The sequence below is a fragment of the Oncorhynchus clarkii genome, chromosome 15 (genome assembly GCF_045791955.1).
Source record: "Oncorhynchus clarkii lewisi isolate Uvic-CL-2024 chromosome 15, UVic_Ocla_1.0, whole genome shotgun sequence".
In the NCBI taxonomy this organism is placed as follows: Eukaryota; Metazoa; Chordata; class Actinopteri; order Salmoniformes; family Salmonidae; genus Oncorhynchus; species Oncorhynchus clarkii.
Genome location: NC_092161.1, coordinates 1,196,839 through 1,216,534, shown reverse-complemented (window position 1 = coordinate 1,216,534; position 19,696 = coordinate 1,196,839). Strand labels below are relative to the sequence as shown.

The 19,696-nt window shown below is 37.7% G+C and overlaps 1 protein-coding gene across 2 annotated transcripts in view; it reads left to right on the top strand.

Annotated features, from left to right (window-relative positions):
- The window catches only part of LOC139366861 (hedgehog acyltransferase like, b), a 56,175-nt gene that overhangs the window by 14,752 nt on the left and 21,727 nt on the right, over window positions 1–19,696 (top strand). For both annotated transcript variants that reach the window (XM_071104555.1, XM_071104553.1), the window contains exon 6: window positions 4,824–5,033. In XM_071104555.1, coding sequence (XP_070960656.1) covers window positions 4,824–5,033 — 210 coding nt within the window. The remainder of the gene's footprint in view (window positions 1–4,823; window positions 5,034–19,696) is intronic.

The following is a 19,696-nucleotide window of genomic DNA, read 5'->3' as shown; positions in this document are numbered from 1 at the left end:
ATGGGTTCGTATTTCAAACTTTAAATATTGTTAATCATCAGTTAAACTAGAGACATGAGGAGTGCCATAGTCTGGTTTCTACACCAGAAGTGAATGGGTATCTGTAGGAGGGTCAAGTTGGATAGGAGCCAGGGGGCTTTGGGAGATGCTGAGTAGAGGAGAGGCAATCGCATGATTGCAGTCACTGATGATAATGGCAGGAGAGCTGTGGAGTAGTGAGGAAGGGGGTTTAGGTCATGTCAGGTCACCTTAAGGGAGAATGAACAGTTTGAGGGCCATATTACTTAACTTCCTGCCTAGTAATAAAGCTGTTTAGAAGGAAGGAGGAGACCCAAGTCGGGTTTTTTCACCACTGGTGGAAATATGTCTTTGTCTTATGCAGCTGTATCGACCCAATGGGTGAATAAACTTGGTTAAAACTTTACTAATCGTCAGTGAGTTTTACTAGGTTATATTAGAACCTAACAGTATACGAGTAACATACTGCTACTATACTATTACTAATATACCATGACTATACTACTACAGCAGTATTAATGTACTATCACTATAATACCACTATACTGTTACTAAACTACTACTGCACTATTACTACACTACCACTGTACTAAGCTATATACTAGTAAACTAATACTATACTATGGCAATACTATTACTACACTACCACTACACAAAATATATATACTAGTAAACTAATACTATACTATGGCAATACTATTACTACACTACCACTACACTAAAGATATATGCTAGTAAACTAATACTATACTATGGCAATACTATTACTACACTACCACTACACTAAAGCTATATACTAGTAAACAAATACTATACTATGGCAATACTATTACTACACTACCACTACACTAAAGCTATATACTAGTAAACTAATACTATACTATGGCAATACTATTACTACACTACCACTACACTAAAGCTATATGCTAGTAAACTAATACTATACTATGGCAATACTATTACTACACTACCACTACACTAAAGCTATATACTAGTAAACGAATACTATACTATGGCAATACTATTACTACACTACCACTACACTAAAGCTATATACTAGTAAACTAATACTATACTATGGCAATACTATTACTACACTACCACTACACAAAATATATATACTAGTAAACTAATACTATACTATGACAATACTATTACTACACTATTACTACACTACCACTACACTAAAGCTATATGCTAGTAAACTAATACTATACTATGGCAATACTATTACTACACTACCACTACACCAAAGCTATATACTAGTAAACAAATACTATACTATGGCAATACTATTACTACACTACCACTACACTAAAGCTATATACTAGTAAACTAATACTATACTATGGCAATACTATTACTACACTACCACTACACTAAAGCTATATGCTAGTAAACTAATACTATACTATGGCAATACTATTACTACACTACCACTACACTAAAGCTATATACTAGTAAACTAATACTATACTATGGCAATACTATTACTACACTACCACTACACTAAAGCTATATACTAGTAAACTAATACTATACTATGGCAATACTATTACTACACTACCACTACACTAAAGCTATATGCTAGTAAACTAATACTATACTATGGCAATACTATTACTACACTACCACTACACTAAAGCTATATACTAGTAAACTAATACTATACTATGGCAATACTATTACTACACTATTACAACACTGCCGCTATACTACAACAATATTACTATGCTGTTGCTGTATTATTACTATAATACTACCATACTGCTACTATACTATTTCTACTATACTAACACCATCGTACAACTACACTGGTACTATACTATCACTATAGCATTACTACATACAACCGTACTATTAATACACTACTATAATAATATTACTGAACTGCTACTACACTACTACTATATCGCCACCACTAAACTATTACTATATTGTTACGGTACTACCACTATACTATTGATATACTGCTACTATTATATTGCTATGCTACCGATGTACTATACTGGTACTATGATATTACTATACTATTACCCTACTGCTACTGTACTGTTACTATACTGCTGATATACTAGTATTATACTATTACCAAACCACTACTATACTGCTACTATACAAGTACTATACTGCTACTATACTATTACTATGCTACCACTATGATATTACTATACTACTACTACTACTATACAATCGCTGTACTATTTTTACTGATATAATACTATTACTATTCCACAACTATATATAATATAATGTTACCATACTATTACAATGTGTTACTTACTATTACTTTACCATTACTATCTAGCACTATCTATCACTATACTATACGGCCAATATTCCATTACCACTACTGCTACTATACTACCACTATACTATTTCTGCACTACTACTATACTACTATGCTACCACTATTTTATCACTATACCGTTACTATACTATTGCTATGCTACCACTGTACTACTACTATACTGCTACTATACTATTACCATGCTGCTACTATACAAATAATATGCTTCCACTATACTACCACTATTACTACTGCTGCAACTATACTATCACTATGATATCACTATACTATTAAAATCTACCACTATACTAATACTATACTGCTGATTTACTAGTAATACCGTATTACTATGCTGCCACGATACTATTAATATGCTGCCACTATACTATTACTATACTGCTAACATACAATTACTATACTGCTAATATACTATTAATAAACTGACTATGCTGCTCCTATACTAGTACTACACTATTGCCATACTCTTAGTGTACTGCTGCTATACTAGTACTACACTATTGCCATACTCTTAGTGTACTGCTGCTATACTAGTACTACACTATTGCCATACTCTTAGTGTACTTCTGCTATACTATTACTACACTATTGCCATACTCTTAGTGTACTGCTGCTATACTAGTACTACACTATTGCCATACTCTTAGTGTACTGCTGCTATACTATTACTACACTATTGCCATACTCTTAGTGTACTGCTGCTATACTATTACTACACTATTGCCATACTCTTAGTGTACTGCTGCTATACTAGTACTACACTATTGCCATACTCTTACTGTACTGCTGCTATACTAGTACTACACTATTGCCATACTCTTAGTGTACTGCTGCTATACTAGTACTACACTATTGCCATACTCTTAGTGTACTGCTGCTATACTAGTACTACACTATTGCCATACTCTTAGTGTACTGCTGCTATACTATTACTATGCTACCATTATGATATTGCTATACTATCACCATACTATTGCTATACTGCAACCATACTTTTAATATGTTACCATTATACTATTGGTGTACTAATATGACTATACTATTACTATACCACTACTATAATATTACTATAACAGTACTACACTGCTACTACTATACTATTACTGCACTGCTACTACTCTACTATTACTGTACTACTTTTAATACTTCACTATACTATTACTATTCTGTTTCTATACTATTACTGCACTGCTACTACTCTACTATTACTGTACTTCTTTACTATACTGTTTCTATACTATTAATGTACTACTTTTAATACTTTACTATACTATTACTATACTGCTACTATACTATTACTATAACAGTACTACACTGCTACTACTATACTATTACTGCACTGCTACTACTCTACTATTACTGTACTACTTTTAATACTTCACTATACTATTACTATTCTGTTTCTATACTATTACTGCACTGCTACTATACAATTACTGTGCTACACCTATACTGTTACTATACTACTGCTACTGCACTATTACTATAATATTACTATTACATTACATTGCTAAAACAATACTATTACTATCCATTTACTGTATTTATATTACTATATTATTACTGTAACTAGACTATTACTATGCTACCACTATACTATTACTATACTATTAATGTACTACTTATACTATACTATTACTATGCTATTACCATGGTAGTACTATGGTATTACTATACTGCTACTGTACTACTATACTATTACCATACTATGCCTGTACTATGTATATGCTACCGCTATACTACGACTGCTATAATATTACTGTACCATTATACTACTACTGCCATTACTATGCAGCTACTAAACTATTACTAAGCTACCACTATACTATTACTGTAATATTACTATACTGCTACCACTATACTATTACTGTAATATTACTCCACTGCTACCACTGTACTATTACCATACTACTAACATACTACAGCTAAACGATTACTATACTTACACTATAATATTAATATACTACCGCTGTACTACACTCCTACTATACTACTACTATAATACCACTATGCTATTACTTTACTAAAACTGTAATGTTGTACTATCACTCTAACCATCCTCTTCCTCTCTTTCCTCTCCCTCTCCGTCCTCTCCTACAACCCTCCTCTTCCTCTCTTTCCCCTCCCTCTCTGTCCTCTCCTACAACCCTCCTCTTCCTCTCTTTTGTCTCCCTCTTCGTCCTCTCCTACAACCCTCCTCTTCCTCTCTTTCCCCTCCTTCTGTCCTCTCCAACAACCCTCCTCTTCCTCTCTTTTGTCTCCCTCTCCGTCCTCTCCCTGCTCCCCTCTAACCCTCCTCTAACCCTCCTCTTCCTCTCTTCCTCTTCCTCTTCCTCCTCCCCTCTAACACTTCTCTTCCTCTCCTTCCTCCCCTCTAACCCTCCTCTTCCTCTATCTCCTCTCCCTCCTCCCCTCTAACCCTCCTCTAACCCTCCTCTTCCTCTCTTTCCTCTCCCTCCTCCACTCTAACCCTCCTCTTCCTCTCCCTCTCCACCAGGCTGGTTTTGTGACGGGGGATTTTGAGCTCCGTTCCGTCCTGTTCTACGGCGGTTGTGGGTTCACCATCATGCGCTGTATGAGTTTTGCTCTGGAGAACTGTGAGAAGAAAGAAGGAAACTACAGCATCCTGGAACTCCTCAAGTACAACTTCTACCTGCCCTTCTTCTACTTCGGACCAATTATGACCTTCGACAAGTTTTACGCTCAGGTAAACATCATGTAACCTACGGATTAAGTGCTATATTCAGGTACATATCATGTAACCTATGGATTCAGTGCTATGTTCAGGTAAACATTATGTAACCTACGGATTCAGTGCTATGTTCAGGTAAACATCATGTAACCTACGGACTCAGTGCTATGTTCAGGTAAACATCATGTTAGCTATGGATTCAGTGCTATATTCAGGTAAACATCATGTAACCTACGATTTCAGTGCTATGTTCAGGTAATCATCATGTAACCTACGGATTCAGTGCTATGTTCAGGTAAACATCATGTAACCTACGGATTCAGTGCTATGTTCAGGTAAACATTATGTAACCTACGGATTCAGTGCTAGGTTCAGGTAAACATTATGTAACCTATGATTTCAGTGCTATGTTCAGGTAAACACCATGTAACCTACGGATTCAGTGCTATGTGCAGGTAAACATCATGTAACTTATGGATTCAGTGCTATGTTCAGGTAAACATCATGTAACCTACGTATTCAGTGCTATGTTCAGGTAAACATTATGTAACCTACGGATTCAGTGCTATGTTCAGGTAAACATCACGTAACCTACGGATTCAGTGCTATGTTCAGGTAAACGTCACGTAACCTACGGATTCAGTGCTATGTTCAGGTAAACATCATGTAACCTACGGATTCAGTGCTATGTTCAGGTACACATCATGTAACCTACGGATTCAGTGCTATGTTCAGGTACATATCATGTAACCTACGGATTCAGTGCTATGTTCAGGTAAACATCATGTAACCTACCGATTCAGTGCTATGTTCAGGTAAACGTCACATAACCTACGGATTCAGGGCTATGTTCAGGTAAACATTATGTAACCTACGGATTCAGTGCTATGTTCAGGTAAACATCATGTAACCTACGGATTCAGTGCTATGTTCAGGTACACATCATGTAACCTACGGATTCAGTGCTATGTTCAGGTACATATCATGTAACCTACGGATTCAGTGCTATGTTCAGGTAAACATCATGTAACCTACCGATTCAGTGCTATGTTCAGGTAAACGTCACATAACCTACGGATTCAGGGCTATGTTCAGGTAAACATTATGTAACCTACGGATTCAGTGCTATGTTCAGGTAAACATCATGTAACCTACTGATTCAGTGCTATGTTCAGGTAATCATCATGTAACCTATGATTTCAGTGCTATGTTCAGATAAACACCATGTAACCTACGGATTCAGTGCTATGTTCAGGTAAACATCATGTAACTTATGGATTCAGTGCTATGTTCAGGTAAACACCATGTAACCTACGGATTCAGTGCTATGTTCAGGTAAACACCATGTAACTTATGGATTCAGTGCTATGTTCAAGTAAACATCATGTAACCTACGGATTCAGTGCTATGTTCAGGTACATATCATGTAACCTACGGATTCAGTGCTATGTTCAGGTAAACATTATGTAACCTACGATTTCAGTGCTATGTTCAGGTAAACATCATGTAACTTATGGATTCAGTGCTATGTTCAAGTAAACATCATGTAACCTACGGATTCAGTGCTATGTTCAGGTACATATCATGTAACCTACGGATTCAGTGCTATGTTCAGGTAAACATTATGTAACCTACGGATTCAGTGCTATGTTCAGGTACACATCATGTAACCTACGGATTCAGTGCTATGTTCAGGTAAACATTATGTAACCTACGGATTCAGTGCTATTTTCAGGTAAACACCATGTAACCTATGGATTCAGGGCTATGTTCAGGTAAACATTATGTAACCTACGGATTCAGTGCTATGTTCAGGTAAACATGTAACCTACGTATTCAGTGCTATGTTCAGCTAAACATTATGTAACCTACGATTTCAGTGCTATGTTCAGGTAAACATCATGTAACTTATGGATTCAGTGCTATTTTCAGGTAAACACCATGTAACCTATGGATTCAGGACTATGTTCAGGTAAACATTATGTAACCTACGGATTCAGTGCTATGTTCAGGTAAACATCATGTTACCTATGGATTCAGTGCTATATTCAGGTAAACATTATGTAACCTATGATTTCAGTGCTATGTTCAGGTAAACGTCACGTAACCTACGGATTCAGTGCTATGTTCAGGTAAACATTATGTAACCTACGGATTCAGTGCTATGTTCAGGTAAACATTATGTAACCTATGATTTCAGTGCTATATTCAGGTAAACATCATATTCAGGCAAACATTATGTAACCTACGATTTCAGTGCTATGTTCAGGCAAACATTATGTAACCTACGATTTCAGTGCTATGTTCAGGTAAACATCATGTAACTTATGGATTCAGTGCTATGTTCAGGTAAACACCATGTAACCTACGGATTCAGTGCTATGGTCAGGTAAACACCATGTAACCTACGGATTCAGTGCTATGTTCAGGTAAACATTACGTAACCTACGATTTCAGTGCTATGTTCAGGTAAACATTATGTAACCTACTATTTCAGTGCTATGTTCAGGTAAACATCATGTAACTTATGGATTCAGTGCTATGTTCAGGTAAACACCATGCAACCTATGGATTCAGGGCTATGTTCAGGTAAACATTATGTAACCTACGGATAGAGTGCTATGTTCAGGTAAACATCATGTTACCTATGGATTCAGTGCTATATTCAGGTAAACATTATGTAACCTATGATTTCAGTGCTATGTTCAGGTAAACATCATGTTACCTATGGATTCAGTGCTATTTTCAGGCAAACATTATGTAACCTACGATTTCAGTGCTATGTTCAGGTAAACATCATGTAACCTACGGATTCAGTGCTATGTTCAGGTAAACATTATGTAACCTACGGATTCAGTGCTATGTTCAGGTAAACATCATGTAACCTACGTATTCAGTGCTATGTTCAGGTAAACATCACGTAACCTACGGATTCAGTGCTATGTTCAGGTAAACATCACGCAACCTATGGATTCAGGACTATGTTCAGGTAAACATTATGTAACCTATGGATTCAGTGCTATGTTCAGGTAAACATCATGTTACCTATGGATTCAGTGCTATATTCAGGTAAACATTATGTAACCTATGATTTCAGTGCTATGTTCAGGTAAACACCATGTAACCTATGGATTCAGTGCTATGTTCAGGTAAACTCCATGTAACCTACGGATTCAGTGCTATGTCCAGGTAAACTTCACGTAACCCACGGATTCAGTGCTATGTTCAGGTAAACATTATGTAACCGACGGATTCAGTGCTATGTTCAGGTAAACATTGTGTAACCTACGGATTCAGTGCTATGTTCAGGTACATATCATGTAACCTACAGATTCAGTGCTATGTTCAGGTAAACATTATGTAACCTACGGATTCAGTGCTATGTTCAGGTAAACATCATGTAACCTACTTATTCAGTGCTATGTTCAGGTAAACATCACGTAACCTACGGATTCAGTGCTATGTTCAGGTAAACATTATGTAACCTACGGATTCAGTGCTATGTTCAGGTAAACATCATGTAACCTACGTATTCAGTGCTATGTTCAGGTAAACATCATGTAACCTACGGATTCAGTGCTATGTTCAGGTAAACATCACGCAACCTATGGATTCAGGACTATGTTCAGGTAAACATTATGTAACCTACGGATTCAGTGCTATGTTCAGGTAAACATCATGTTACCTATGGATTCAGTGCTATATTCAGGTAAACATTATGTAACCTATGATTTCAGTGCTATGTTCAGGTAAACGTCAAGTAACCCACGGATTCAGTGCTATGTTCAGGTAAACATTATGTAACCTACGGATTCAGTGCTATGTTCAGGTAAACATTGTGTAACCTACGGATTCAGTGCTATGTTCAGGTAAACATCACGTAACCTACGGATTCAGTGCTATGTTCAGGTAAACATTATGTAACCTACGGATTCAGTGCTATGTTCAGGTAAACATCATGTAACCTACGTATTCAGTGCTATGTTCAGGTAAACATCACGTAACCTACGGATTCAGTGCTATGTTCAGGTAAACATCACGCAACCTATGGATTCAGGACTATGTTCAGGTAAACATTATGTAACCTATGATTTCAGTGCTATGTTCAGGTAAACACCATGTAACCTACGGATTCAGTGCTATGTTCAGGTAAACTCCATGTAACCTACGGATTCAGTGCTATGTTCAGGTAAACGTCAAGTAACCCACGGATTCAGTGCTATGTTCAGGTAAACATTATGTAACCTACGGATTCAGTGCTATGTTCAGGTAAACATCGTGTAACCTACGGATTCAGTGCTATGTTCAGGTACATATCATGTAACCTACGGATTCAGTGCTATGTTCAGGTAAACATTATGTAACCTACGGATTCAGTGGTATGTTCAGGTAAACACCATGTAACCTACGAATTCAGTGCTATATTCAGGTAAACACCATGTAACCTACGAATTCAGTGCTATGTTCAGGTAAACATTATGTAACCTACGATTTCAGTGCTATGTTCAGGTAAACATTATGTAACCTACGATTTCAGTGCTATGTTCAGGTAAACATCATGTAACTTATGGATTCAGTGCTATGTTCAGGTAAACACCATGTAACCTATGGATTCAGGGCTATGTTCAGGTAAACATTATGTAACCTACGGATTCAGTGCTATGTTCAGGTAAACATCATGTAACCTACGGATTCAGGGCTATTTTCAGGTAAGCATCATGTAACCTACGGATTCAGTGCTATGTTCAGGTAAACATCACGTAACCTACGGATTCAGTGCTATGTTCAGGTAAACATCATGTAACCTACGGATTCGTTGCTATGTTCAGGTAAACATCATGTAACCTACGGATTCAGTGCTATGTTCAGGTAAACATTATGTAACCTACGGATTCAGTGCTATGTTCAGGTACATATCATGTAACCTACGGATTCAGTGCTATGTTCAGGTAAACATTATGTAACCTACGGATTCAGTGCTATGTTCAGGTAAACATCATGTAACCTACTTATTCAGTGCTATGTTCAGGTAAACATCACGTAACCTACGGATTCAGTGCTATGTTCAGGTAAACATTATGTAACCTACGGATTCAGTGCTATGTTCAGGTAAACATCATGTAACCTACGTATTCAGTGCTATGTTCAGGTAAACATCACGTAACCTACAGATTCAGTGCTATGTTCAGGTAAACACGCAACCTATGGATTCAGGACTATGTTCAGGTAAACATTATGTAACCTACGGATTCAGTGCTATGTTCAGGTAAACATCATGTAACCTACGTATTCAGTGCTATGTTCAGGTAAACATCACGTAACCTACAGATTCAGTGCTATGTTCAGGTAAACACGCAACCTATGGATTCAGTGCTATATTCAGGTAAACATTATGTAACCTATGATTTCAGTGCTATGTTCAGGTAAACACCATGTAACCTACGGATTCAGTGCTATGTTCAGGTAAACTCCATGTAACCTACGGATTCAGTGCTATGTTCAGGTAAACGTCAAGTAACCCACGGATTCAGTGCTATGTTCAGGTAAACATTATGTAACCTACGGATTCAGTGCTATGTTCAGGTAAACATTGTGTAACCTACGGATTCAGTGCTATGTTCAGGTAAACATCACGTAACCTACGGATTCAGTGCTATGTTCAGGTAAACATTATGTAACCTACGGATTCAGTGCTATGTTCAGGTAAACATCATGTAACCTACGTATTCAGTGCTATGTTCAGGTAAACATCACGTAACCTACGGATTCAGTGCTATGTTCAGGTAAACATCACGCAACCTATGGATTCAGGACTATGTTCAGGTAAACATTATGTAACCTACGGATTCAGTGCTATGTTCAGGTAAACATCATGTTACCTATGGATTCAGTGCTATATTTAGGTAAACATTATGTAACCTATGATTTCAGTGCTATGTTCAGGTAAACACCATGTAACCTACGGATTCAGTGCTATGTTCAGGTAAACTCCATGTAACCTACGGATTCAGTGCTATGTTCAGGTAAACGTCAAGTAACCCACGGATTCAGTGCTATGTTCAGGTAAACATTATGTAACATACGGATTCAGTGCTATGTTCAGGTAAACATCGTGTAACCTACGGATTCAGTGCTATGTTCAGGTACATATCATGTAACCTACGGATTCAGTGCTATGTTCAGGTAAACATTATGTAACCTACGGATTCAGTGGTATGTTCAGGTAAACACCATGTAACCTACGAATTCAGTGCTATATTCAGGTAAACACCATGTAACCTACGAATTCAGTGCTATGTTCAGGTAAACATTATGTAACCTACGATTTCAGTGCTATGTTCAGGTAAACATCATGTAACTTATGGATTCAGTGCTATGTTCAGGTAAACACCATGTAACCTATGGATTCAGGGCTATGTTCAGGTAAACATTATGTAACCTACGGATTCAGTGCTATGTTCAGGTAAACATCATGTTACCTATGGATTCAGTGCTATATTCAGGTAAACATTATGTAACCTACGGATTCAGTGCTATGTTCAGGTAAACATCATGTAACCTACGGATTCAGGGCTATTTTCAGGTAAGCATCATGTAACCTACGGATTCAGTGCTATGTTCAGGTAAACATCACGTAACCTACGGATTCAGTGCTATGTTCAGGTAAACATCATGTAACCTACGGATTCGTTGCTATGTTCAGGTAAACATCATGTAACCTACGGATTCAGTGCTATGTTCAGGTAAACATTATGTAACCTACGGATTCAGTGCTATGTTCAGGTAAACATCATGTAACCTACGTATTCAGTGCTATGTTCAGGTAAACATCACGTAACCTACGGATTCAGTGCTATGTTCAGGTAAACATCACACAACCTACGGATTCAGTGCTATGTTCAGGTAAACATCATGTAACCTACGATTTCAGTGCTATGTTCAGGTAAACATCATGTAACTTATGGATTCAGTGCTATGTTCAGGTAAACATCATGTAACCTACGATTTCAGTGCTATGTTCATGTAAACATCATGTAACTTATGGATTCAGTGCTATGTTCAGGTAAACATCATGTAAACTACGGATTCAGTGCTATGTTCAGGTAAACATTATGTAACCTACGGATTCAGTGCTATGTTCAGGTAAACATCATGTAACCTACGATTTCAGTGCTATGTTCAGGTAAACATCATGTCACTTATGGATTCAGTGCTATGTTCAGGTAAACATCATGTAACCTACGGATTCAGTGCTATGTTCAGGTAAACATTATGTAACCTACGGATTCAGTGCTATGTTCAGGTAAACATCATGTTATCTATGGATTCAGTGCTATATTCAGGTAAACGTCACGTAACCTACGGATTCAGTGCTATGTTCAGGTAAACATTATGTAACCTACGGATTCAGTGCTATGTTCAGGTAAACATTATGTAACCTACGATTTCAGTGCTATGTTCAGGTAAACATCATGTAACCTACGTATTCAGTGCTATGTTCAGGTAAACATTATGTAACCTACGGATTCAGTGCTATGTTCAGGTAAACATCATGTAACCTACGTATTCAGTGCTATGTTCAGGTAAACATCACGTAACCTACGGATTCAGTGCTATGTTCAGGTAAACATCACGCAACCTATGGATTCAGGACTATGTTCAGGTAAACATTATGTAACCTATGATTTCAGTGCTATGTTCAGGTAAACACCATGTAACCTACGGATTCAGTGCTATGTTCAGGTAAACTCCATGTAACCTACGGATTCAGTGCTATGTTCAGGTAAACGTCAAGTAACCCACGGATTCAGTGCTATGTTCAGGTAAACATTATGTAACCTACGGATTCAGTGCTATGTTCAGGTAAACATTGTGTAACCTACGGATTCAGTGCTATGTTCAGGTACATATCATGTAACCTACGGATTCAGTGCTATGTTCAGGTAAACATTATGTAACCTACGGATTCAGTGGTATGTTCAGGTAAACACCATGTAACCTACGAATTCAGTGCTATATTCAGGTAAACACCATGTAACCTACGAATTCAGTGCTATGTTCAGGTAAACATTATGTAACCTACGATTTCAGTGCTATGTTCAGGTAAACATTATGTAACCTACGATTTCAGTGCTATGTTCAGGTAAACATCATGTAACTTATGGATTCAGTGCTATGTTCAGGTAAACACCATGTAACCTATGGATTCAGGGCTATGTTCAGGTAAACATTATGTAACCTACGGATTCAGTGCTATGTTCAGGTAAACATCATGTAACCTACGGATTCAGGGCTATTTTCAGGTAAGCATCATGTAACCTACGGATTCAGTGCTATGTTCAGGTAAACATCACGTAACCTACGGATTCAGTGCTATGTTCAGGTAAACATCATGTAACCTACGGATTCGTTGCTATGTTCAGGTAAACATCATGTAACCTACGGATTCAGTGCTATGTTCAGGTAAACATTATGTAACCTACGGATTCAGTGCTATGTTCAGGTACATATCATGTAACCTACGGATTCAGTGCTATGTTCAGGTAAACATTATGTAACCTACGGATTCAGTGCTATGTTCAGGTAAACATCATGTAACCTACTTATTCAGTGCTATGTTCAGGTAAACATCACGTAACCTACGGATTCAGTGCTATGTTCAGGTAAACATTATGTAACCTACGGATTCAGTGCTATGTTCAGGTAAACATCATGTAACCTACGTATTCAGTGCTATGTTCAGGTAAACATCACGTAACCTACAGATTCAGTGCTATGTTCAGGTAAACACGCAACCTATGGATTCAGGACTATGTTCAGGTAAACATTATGTAACCTACGGATTCAGTGCTATGTTCAGGTAAACATCATGTTACCTATGGATTCAGTGCTATATTCAGGTAAACATTATGTAACCTATGATTTCAGTGCTATGTTCAGGTAAACACCATGTAACCTACGGATTCAGTGCTATGTTCAGGTAAACTCCATGTAACCTACGGATTCAGTGCTATGTTCAGGTAAACGTCAAGTAACCCACGGATTCAGTGCTATGTTCAGGTAAACATTATGTAACCTACGGATTCAGTGCTATGTTCAGGTAAACATTGTGTAACCTACGGATTCAGTGCTATGTTCAGGTAAACATCACGTAACCTACGGATTCAGTGCTATGTTCAGGTAAACATTATGTAACCTACGGATTCAGTGCTATGTTCAGGTAAACATCATGTAACCTACGTATTCAGTGCTATGTTCAGGTAAACATCACGTAACCTACGGATTCAGTGCTATGTTCAGGTAAACATCACGCAACCTATGGATTCAGGACTATGTTCAGGTAAACATTATGTAACCTACGGATTCAGTGCTATGTTCAGGTAAACATCATGTTACCTATGGATTCAGTGCTATATTTAGGTAAACATTATGTAACCTATGATTTCAGTGCTATGTTCAGGTAAACACCATGTAACCTACGGATTCAGTGCTATGTTCAGGTAAACTCCATGTAACCTACGGATTCAGTGCTATGTTCAGGTAAACGTCAAGTAACCCACGGATTCAGTGCTATGTTCAGGTAAACATTATGTAACCTACGGATTCAGTGCTATGTTCAGGTAAACATCGTGTAACCTACGGATTCAGTGCTATGTTCAGGTACATATCATGTAACCTACGGATTCAGTGCTATGTTCAGGTAAACATTATGTAACCTACGGATTCAGTGGTATGTTCAGGTAAACACCATGTAACCTACGAATTCAGTGCTATATTCAGGTAAACACCATGTAACCTACGAATTCAGTGCTATGTTCAGGTAAACATTATGTAACCTACGATTTCAGTGCTATGTTCAGGTAAACATCATGTAACTTATGGATTCAGTGCTATGTTCAGGTAAACACCATGTAACCTATGGATTCAGGGCTATGTTCAGGTAAACATTATGTAACCTACGGATTCAGTGCTATGTTCAGGTAAACATCATGTTACCTATGGATTCAGTGCTATATTCAGGTAAACATTATGTAACCTACGGATTCAGTGCTATGTTCAGGTAAACATCATGTAACCTACGGATTCAGGGCTATTTTCAGGTAAGCATCATGTAACCTACGGATTCAGTGCTATGTTCAGGTAAACATCACGTAACCTACGGATTCAGTGCTATGTTCAGGTAAACATCATGTAACCTACGGATTCGTTGCTATGTTCAGGTAAACATCATGTAACCTACGGATTCAGTGCTATGTTCAGGTAAACATTATGTAACCTACGGATTCAGTGCTATGTTCAGGTAAACATCATGTAACCTACGTATTCAGTGCTATGTTCAGGTAAACATCACGTAACCTACGGATTCAGTGCTATGTTCAGGTAAACATCACGCAACCTACGGATTCAGTGCTATGTTCAGGTAAACATCATGTAACCTACGATTTCAGTGCTATGTTCAGGTAAACATCATGTAACTTATGGATTCAGTGCTATGTTCAGGTAAACATCATGTAACCTACGATTTCAGTGCTATGTTCAGGTAAACATCATGTAAACTACGGATTCAGTGCTATGTTCAGGTAAACATTATGTAACCTACGGATTCAGTGCTATGTTCAGGTAAACATCATGTAACCTACGATTTCAGTGCTATGTTCAGGTAAACATCATGTCACTTATGGATTCAGTGCTATGTTCAGGTAAACATCATGTAACCTACGGATTCAGTGCTATGTTCAGGTAAACATTATGTAACCTACGGATTCAGTGCTATGTTCAGGTAAACATCATGTTATCTATGGATTCAGTGCTATATTCAGGTAAACGTCACGTAACCTACGGATTCAGTGCTATGTTCAGGTAAACATTATGTAACCTACGGATTCAGTGCTATGTTCAGGTAAACATTATGTAACCTACGATTTCAGTGCTATGTTCAGGTAAACATCATGTAACTTATGGATTCAGTGCTTTGTTCAGGTAAACACCATGTAACCTATGGATTCAGGACTATGTTCAAGTAAACATTATGTAACCTACGGATTCAGTGCTATGTTCAGGTAAACATCATGTTACCTATGGATTCAGTGCTATATTCAGGTAAACATTATGTAACCTATGATTTCAGTGCTATGTTCAGGTAAACGTCACGTAACCTACGGATTCAGTGCTATTTTCAGGTAAACATTATGTAACCTACGGATTCAGTGCTATGTTCAGGTAAACATTATGTAACCTACAATTTCAGTGCTATGTTCAGGTAAACATCATGTAACTTATGGATTCAGTGCTATGTTCAGGTAAACACCATGTAACCTATGGATTCAGGACTATGTTCAGGTAAACATTATGTAACCTACGGATTCAGTGCTATGTTCAGGTAAACATCATGTTACCTATGGATTCAGTGCTATATTCAGGTAAACATTATGTAACCTATGATTTCAGTGCTATGTTCAGGTAAACACCATGTAACCTACGGATTCAGTGCTATGTTCAGGTAAACTCCATGTAACCTACGGATTCAGTGCTATGTTCAGGTAAACGTCAAGTAACCCACGGATTCAGTGCTATGTTCAGGTAAACATTATGTAACCTACGGATTCAGTGCTATGTTCAGGTAAACATTATGTAACCTACGATTTCAGTGCTATGTTCAGGTAAACATTATGTAACCTACGATTTCAGTGCTATGTTCAGGTAAACATCATGTAACTTATGGATTCAGTGCTATGTTCAGGTAAACACCATGTAACCTATGGATTCAGGGCTATGTTCAGGTAAACATTATGTAACCTACGGATTCAGTGCTATGTTCAGGTAAACATCATGTTACCTATGGATTCAGTGCTATATTCAGGTAAACATTATGTAACCTACGGATTCAGTGCTATGTTCAGGTAAACATCATGTAACCTACGGATTCAGGGCTATTTTCAGGTAAGCATCATGTAACCTACGGATTCAGTGCTATGTTCAGGTAAACATCACGTAACCTACGGATTCAGTGCTATGTTCAGGTAAACATCATGTAACCTACGGATTCGTTGCTATGTTCAGGTAAACATCATGTAACCTACGGATTCAGTGCTATGTTCAGGTAAACATTATGTAACCTACGGATTCAGTGCTATGTTCAGGTACATATCATGTAACCTACGGATTCAGTGCTATGTTCAGGTAAACATTATGTAACCTACGGATTCAGTGCTATGTTCAGGTAAACATCATGTAACCTACTTATTCAGTGCTATGTTCAGGTAAACATCACGTAACCTACGGATTCAGTGCTATGTTCAGGTAAACATTATGTAACCTACGGATTCAGTGCTATGTTCAGGTAAACATCACGTAACCTACAGATTCAGTGCTATGTTCAGGTAAACATCACGCAACCTATGGATTCAGGACTATGTTCAGGTAAACTCCATGTAACCTACGGATTCAGTGCTATGTTCAGGTAAACGTCAAGTAACCCACGGATTCAGTGCTATGTTCAGGTAAACATTATGTAACCTACGGATTCAGTGCTATGTTCAGGTAAACATTGTGTAACCTACGTATTCAGTGCTATATTCAGGTAAACATTATGTAACCTATGATTTCAGTGCTATGTTCAGGTAAACACCATTTAACCTACGGATTCAGTGCTATGTTCAGGTAAACTCCATGTAACCTACGGATTCAGTGCTATGTTCAGGTAAACGTCAAGTAACCCACGGATTCAGTGCTATGTTCAGGTAAACATTATGTAAACTACGGATTCAGTGCTATGTTCAGGTAAACATTGTGTAACCTACGGATTCAGTGCTATGTTCAGGTAAACATCACGTAACCTACGGATTCAGTGCTATGTTCAGGTAAACATTTTGTAACCTACGGATTCAGTGCTATGTTCAGGTAAACATCATGTAACCTACGTATTCAGTGCTATGTTCAGGTAAACTTCACGTAACCTACGGATTCAGTGCTATGTTCAGGTAAACATCACGCAACCTATGGATTCAGGACTATGTTCAGGTAAACATTATGTAACCTACGGATTCAGTGCTATGTTCAGGTAAACATCATGTTACCTATGGATTCAGTGCTATATTTAGGTAAACATTATGTAACCTATGATTTCAGTGCTATGTTCAGGTAAACACCATGTAACCTACGGATTCAGTGCTATGTTCAGGTAAACTCCATGTAACCTACGGATTCAGTGCTATGTTCAGGTAAACGTCAAGTAACCCACGGATTCAGTGCTATGTTCAGGTAAACATTATGTAACCTACGGATTCAGTGCTATGTTCAGGTACATATCATGTAACCTACGGATTCAGTGCTATGTTCAGGTAAACATTATGTAACCTACGGATTCAGTGGTATGTTCAGGTAAACACCATGTAACCTACGAATTCAGTGCTATATTCAGGTAAACACCATGTAACCTACGAATTCAGTGCTATGTTCAGGTAAACATTATGTAACCTACGATTTCAGTGCTATGTTCAGGTAAACATTATGTAACCTACGATTTCAGTGCTATGTTCAGGTAAACATCATGTAACTTATGGATTCAGTGCTATGTTCAGGTAAACATCACGCAACCTATGGATTCAGGACTATGTTTAGGTAAACATTATGTAACCTACGGATTCAGTGCTATGTTCAGGTAAACATCATGTTACCTATGGATTCAGTGCTATATTTAGGTAAACATTATGTAACCTATGATTTCAGTGCTATGTTCAGGTAAACACCATGTAACCTACGGATTCAGTGCTATGTTCAGGTAAACTCCATGTAACCTACGGATTCAGTGCTATGTTCAGGTAAACGTCAAGTAACCCACGGATTCAGTGCTATGTTCAGGTAAACATTATGTAACCTACGGATTCAGTGCTATGTTCAGGTAAACATCGTGTAACCTACGGATTCAGTGCTATGTTCAGGTACATATCATGTAACCTACGGATTCAGTGCTATGTTCAGGTAAACATTATGTAACCTACGGATTCAGTGGTATGTTCAGGTAAACACCATGTAACCTACGAATTCAGTGCTATATTCAGGTAAACACCATGTAACCTACGAATTCAGTGCTATGTTCAGGTAAACATTATGTAACCTACGATTTCAGTGCTATGTTCAGGTAAACATTATGTAACCTACGATTTCAGTGCTATGTTCAGGTAAACATCATGTAACTTATGGATTCAGTGCTATGTTCAGGTAAACACCATGTAACCTATGGATTCAGGGCTATGTTCAGGTAAACATTATGTAACCTACGGATTCAGTGCTATGTTCAGGTAAACATCATGTTACCTATGGATTCAGTGCTATATTCAGGTAAACATTATGTAACCTACGGATTCAGTGCTATGTTCAGGTAAACATCATGTAACCTACGGATTCAGGGCTATTTTCAGGTAAGCATCATGTAACCTACGGATTCAGTGCTATGTTCAGGTAAACATCACGTAACCTACGGATTCAGTGCTATGTTCAGGTAAACATCATGTAACCTACGGATTCGTTGCTATGTTCAGGTAAACATCATGTAACCTACGGATTCAGTGCTATGTTCAGGTAAACATTATGTAACCTACGGATTCAGTGCTATGTTCAGGTAAACATCATGTAACCTACGATTTCAGTGCTATGTTCAGGTAAACATCATGTAACTT